The 5,951-nt window shown below is 43.3% G+C and overlaps 1 protein-coding gene across 1 annotated transcript; it reads left to right on the top strand.

Annotated features, from left to right (window-relative positions):
- On the top strand, nt 1-565 carry LOC141821472 (kiwellin-1-like). The gene has a single exon (XM_074708894.1). It carries the CDS (start codon nt 11-13, stop codon nt 563-565), a length of 555 nt encoding a protein of 184 aa, XP_074564995.1. The 5' UTR covers nt 1-10.
- The last annotated feature ends 5,386 nt before the right edge of the window (nt 566-5,951 follow it).

Below are 5,951 nucleotides of genomic sequence, written 5' to 3'. Positions count from 1 at the left end.
TTGTTTCACCATGGCAAAACCTCAAATGACTCCACTGCCACTTCTTCTTGCTCTCATGGTTACGGTACTGATCGCCACGGCGAACTCTCAACGCCTGCTGAGCGATGACTGCCAGGTCAGCGGCTATCTCCAGGGCACCACAGGCCACTGCAACCGTGACAACGACGCCGAGTGCTGCGAGGCCGGCAAGAGTTACCCGCAATACCACTGCTCTCGGCAGGTCACCGGCAGCACCGGCGCCAAGCTGACCCTCAACTCCTTCGAGGAGGGCGGCGACGGGGGAGGCCGGTCGACGTGCGATGACAGATACCACAGCGACGAGGAGATGATCGTGGCGCTGTCAACGGGGTGGTATGACGGCGGATGCAGAACCGATGCGCCAACGGGCAAGAACATCAGAATCAGCGCCAACGGGCAGTCGGTGGTGGCCAAGGTGGTGGACGAGTGTGACTCGGTTAACGGTTGCGACAGCAAGCATGACTTCCAGCCGCCATGCCGCGAGAACATCGTCGACGCGTCGCCGGCGGTGTGGAAAGAACTGGGACTCAATGAAGACTTGATATGAACATCTTTTCTTCGCTTTGATACGTGATGCTTTTGGATCCAACTGAAATCTATATATATATATGTATACGCTTTGATATGTGATGCTTTTGGAACCAACTGAAATATATATATATCAATTTGATGAGTTCCAGTCGGATCATAATTTATTGTAAGAATCTTCATTCAATTAATCTTAAAAAATATATTTTAAGAAGAATTTCAATCAAATTATTCATTTCTACGATGCAATGAGAGATTCTGGGGAATAATTAAGGAGGGTGATGGTTCCACTGCTAGAGGTAAGGCGGTGGGATTGTCTAGTTCTGAAAAAACATACCACATGATATGCATAAAAATGATCGATCGAGGTAAAGCACTTACAATTGTCACAATAAGCCATCGCATTTCACTAGAGCAGTGGAGGAGGATATACATCCCTTTCTCAAAGAGAATTATAGCCCTTTCACAAATTGTTATGGGTCAATACGTCTATATGTCAAAAAAGTTAAGATTTGATCAAATTGACAGCAATACAACAGAGGCAATACTCGATCTCTTGGCCAACTGGCTCAGATCGATGCCTAACCTCACAGCGAGTTTGGCTTATCACCTAGCTCGGCTTGAGGCCCCGCACTCTAAGCCCGAGCTCTTCTCACTGCCCGAGCTCTCCTCTTTGACTCAGTGACCGCCTGAACTCTCCCCTCTAGCTCAGTGGTTGATCTTCGACTAGGTCCCTTAGTCACCCGACTCCGCAGTCCACTCAATCCCTTACTCGGTGCTCCACTGACTTTGCTTTCGAATGAATCCATTTTAGCACGGCCCACTCGGTGCTTCACTGGCTTTACTCCCGAATGAATCCGTCTCAGTGTCTTATTTGGTGCTCCACAGATTTTGCAATTGCTCTCTAATGAATCTGTCTTAGCGCCCCACTCGGTACTCCACTGGCTTTGCTTCCGAATGAATCCGTGATCTCCTAGCTAGAGATTGACCCCTCTGTCAGCTCAGCCTCTCCGAGTTCGCGCTTCTACCCAGACTGCCGCCAGAAGGACATGTGTAACGATATAATATTTGATGGTAGCTCACCTACCTCATTAGTACAACATGATTAATGATATGATATATTTGATGGTAGCTCACCTACCTTATTAGTACAGCATGATTAATATAGTATGGTCCTAGACCATACCGAGTATGGGTGATAAGACTCTTAACTACTGCGGCGATGGGATATTCTCCTTATCGGTGATGGGACATCTTGCCCAATGACTCCATATAACTAATAACCCCGCTTCTCGTGGGTGTAGGAACACACACACACACAATCAATAACACTTTTATTTTCTAACATTTCTGTTTCTTCTTCTTCATATCCGGTTCGCAGCCTAACTTGAGCGTCAAAGCGGTTAAGCTAGGGCACCTCGGCCTCCGTTCTCACTCTCTTTCTCTTTGCAATCTGACAGAAGCTTAATGTCTGTAACATCCCCCCTCCTACATATAGGGGATGCTACTTACTTTAACATTATTAAATCCTAAATGGAATTTTTCATAGATAAATTTTACAAAGAAATATCCTTAAACTAACAGAAAGTTATTATTCTTAATGAAATAAAATAACTGTTTAACTCTTATGATGCGGAAGCGATTACTATAAAAGACATAATCAATACTAAGCATGGTTATTTATTTATTTATTCTAATCCGCGGTTCCGCCGCCACACACATCGAACACTGCTCCTGCTGCCTCCCGTCGCTTAACGCTTTTCTTTACCTTTATCTACTGTTGGGTCTAAAAGGATGTTCGTATCTCCACAATGGCATGATATTATCCACTTTGGGCCTAAGCCCTCATGGCTTTGTTCTTGGGTTCTCCCCAAAAGGCCTCATGCCAATGGAGATATCTTCCATCATTTTAAACCCATGATCTTTTCCATTTGCTTTAGATGTGGGACTATGTTTGCACCCTTGCAACCCAACAATCCCCCCCTCAAACAAAGGACCACAGGCCCCTCGGTCTGAATCCTCGACCCACCAGGACTTTTTGCCACTCGGTCCACCTGACCTACTAGGACTTTCACCTAGCCGCAACTAGGACTTTTTGCCTCTCGGTCCACCCGACCTACTAGGACTTCTCACCTGGTGTCTGGTCCTCTTAATTCAAACACGGGAGCACCCACTTCCTTTGTTTTAAGGTTCAAACCACATGGTTAGATCTGGATCTTGGCTCATCCGACGGTTAGTCCGGTGAAGAGCGGTCTCGCTCTGATACCACTTGTTGGGTCTAAAAGGATGTTCGTATCTCCACAATGGCATGATATTATCCACTTTGGGCCTAAGCCCTCATGGCTTTGTTCTTGGGTTCTCCCCAAAAGGCCTCATGCCAATGGAGATATCTTCCATCCTTTTAAACCCATGATCTTTTCCATGTGCTTTAGATGTGGGACTATGTTTGCACCCTTGCAACCCAACATCTACATTCTTTCGTAATCAAACAGTCTGCGGGTCTTGCGTGACTTCACCATCGTCAATTGGCGACTCTCATCCGTAAGTGATCTCAAACAAGAACATAGATAAAAAAGATAACAATTTATCAGGGCTGACGATTTGGTGAAGAAAATGCAGGTCTTGACTTAGGTAATTAGCCACCCCTGTGACTCCGTCTTTGTGGTGCTATGCCATCCACAGTGCTGAGTGATGACAAAATCGCCTGGATTCCTGCAGATAAATAAAATTCACGGTGAAGAAAATGCCCGTCTTGACTGGGTTAATTGTTTTGGGCGGAATCAACGCCTGAACGTTGGGACTTCTCCAACTATGATACACGAGCAACTCAAGAAGCCACATTGTGCAGTGCTATAATGCTCTCACCTATACAGGTAGTGAGAGTTAACAATAACAACATATTATTATGCTATGATGCATAGTTCAATAGATAACTACTACGTCTATCAAGATCTACACAACATCAATCAACCAAGTCATCATAGAGCAACAATAAATAAGGAAACTGTATTGATAGTAACAAGATCTTTTTAAGGTCAACGGTAAGCATCAAGCAGCGAGTCAAGGAACGACTGTAATAAGGATGGTAACAGGATAATCATGCACTACGAAAAGACATGTGTTGACCAAGCACGGAAGTACCCACCTACTATGACGCACGTCAAAATCAGAACATCTCCGTATAACAGGATCCACAAATTAAGGTCATGTAGATTACAACATATAATACCCACTAAGTACAATAATATATTAAATTCTATACCAAAGTAAACCCCAACCGAATCTCACATCTCAATCGAATTTTAAACCAACCTAATCAAATCAATTTAATTAACTCATTTCACACTTAACCTTAATTGAGGTTAAACTAACCTAATTAGCACAACTCAACCATTAAATTAACCTATCCTAATCCACTTTACACAATTTGGCCGGATTAACTCAACCAATTTAACCTAACAAAATACAATTAAAACTCATGCCCTCCTTAACCACCACCAATCACTCCGTTTAAACTCGTGCCAATCAAATAAAAGAATAGATGCCCCAAAATAGAATTCCCGGAAATCTAATCTTACTGTAATTTTGTACGGACCAACAAAATTAGCAAGCATGAGGAACCATATTAGGAAAATTCACATAATTTCCATACTGAACTGATCAACTCATTAACCCGATCATCATCCTAAACCTCCCAATAGCATGACAAACCCTAACAAAACCACAAATCCTATTAAACAGACCAATCAAATACTAACCCTACCGAAAACCCAACAACAAATAAATCTCACAGTTATGTTCTCTCTTCCCCAAATTCCAATAGAATAGTAAACCCTAACACCACAAATGTTCCTGACACACTTACCACATAAATTCTCTCATACACAACAGTCATTAAGAAAATTGCAAGCAAAATGGAATGTGTTAGTGATAATATTTATATATTATCCTTTTATTATATAGGAAGATGATAAAGGAAGCAGAGACATTTTGTAAATTTTTTATGTTCTCAACGACCTTTTTTGTCGTACATAAATATGTCAAATTCTATCTAAAGGTAAACTGCTATTCTGCTAACTAAGAAAGGTTACAGTCTTTATTTAAGAATATTCAAGGTAAACTACTAACTAAGAAAGGTTACAGTCTTTATTTAAGAAATATTCAACCTCTAGTGCTGCTGACAGAGAGTTTGAGAGTTTTAAAATCGCGGTTATAGAGTGTTTAAACTATTTAAACTAAAATATACATTTTATTTCCCCCATCAATTGCAGAAATGGTCATCGATCAACTAACAACCTAGCTAGTTCATAACCAGGACAGGACAGGTCTGTCCCAATGTGTATTTTTTCGGTTTATAAATTGGCAACCATACTGACAAAAAAAAAAACAGAAATCTAAGGGGTGAAAAGAATTCCTAGGAAAAAGGGGAAAAGGAAGAAAAAAATAAAGAGAAAAGAAACAATGTCTGAAAAATAAAATAAAGAAAACAAATATGAGATAGAAGCTTACGACCGTGTGCAACGTCGATCGTCGTTGCTCATGGCTTACGACCCTGCGCGGTCGTCACGCGGGACAACTCACAATTAGCAACGTAACCACGTGGAAAAAATATATTAATAATTTTTATTTTTTTTTCAATTTCATCACAACAGGATTTTATCTTAATTTTAGTGATCCACAAATTTGACTTTTATCTACTTTAATAAATTTACAAGTTGGGGTCACATGAAAAGTTGACTTTGATTACCTATGGCTTACGGCCATATGAGACGGTCACGCCGAGCCACTTCTGACTTACAACCACATGAGCAAGGGCGGAGTTAATTATGTTTCTATCTGGACTTTATATATATATATATATATATAGAGATTTGATATACTGCGCAACCGAAAAAAACGTGACCCGTGCGCGATCGATCCACGCCGTCCACGATCGATCCACGCCGTCCACGTCGCGATCAACTGCAGCCGTCCAAAAATCACGATTGCGCAGTGTTTCTCCTCGGACGTTCGTCGCTTCCCGGCGTCCGTTCATCGCCGTCCGACCACCAATTGCCGCCGGACAGGACCCGTTGGAACCGAAACTCACCGGTGGTCTGGCGGGTGCCGGAGTCCGGCCCCGATTCGGCCGGAATCCGACCGGATTCTGGCCGAAATCGGCCGCCAGCGTCTGGCGGCGATTTCAGCCAGAATCCGACGGAATTCCGACGAAATCGGCCACCAGCACGTCTGCTGTGTTTCGGCCGGAATCCGGTGCTGATGTGTGCGCCGTCGAGTTGCGCTTCCAACGAGTCCGGGATGGTGGCCGGCGGTGACCGAACGGCGAAGAACGGCGGCGATGAACGGCAGGAGGTCGGGCGGTCGCATACGGGAGTCGGGATTTTTCATCGCGCGGGATATCAAAC

Source organism: Curcuma longa, chromosome 2 (assembly GCF_044706935.1).
Source record: "Curcuma longa cultivar G26 ecotype Majalengka, Jawa Barat chromosome 2, ITB_CL_G26_1.1, whole genome shotgun sequence".
Taxonomy (NCBI): domain Eukaryota; kingdom Viridiplantae; phylum Streptophyta; class Magnoliopsida; order Zingiberales; family Zingiberaceae; genus Curcuma; species Curcuma longa.
The sequence above is the reverse complement of the archived record's forward strand: the minus strand, read 5'-3'. Positions and strand labels throughout refer to the sequence as shown.

What these genes read in the sequence shown, in the direction of transcription:
- LOC141821472 (XM_074708894.1), top strand. Translation starts at nt 11, where the DNA reads ATGGCAAAACCTCAAATGACTCCACTGCCACTTCTTCTTGCTCTCATG.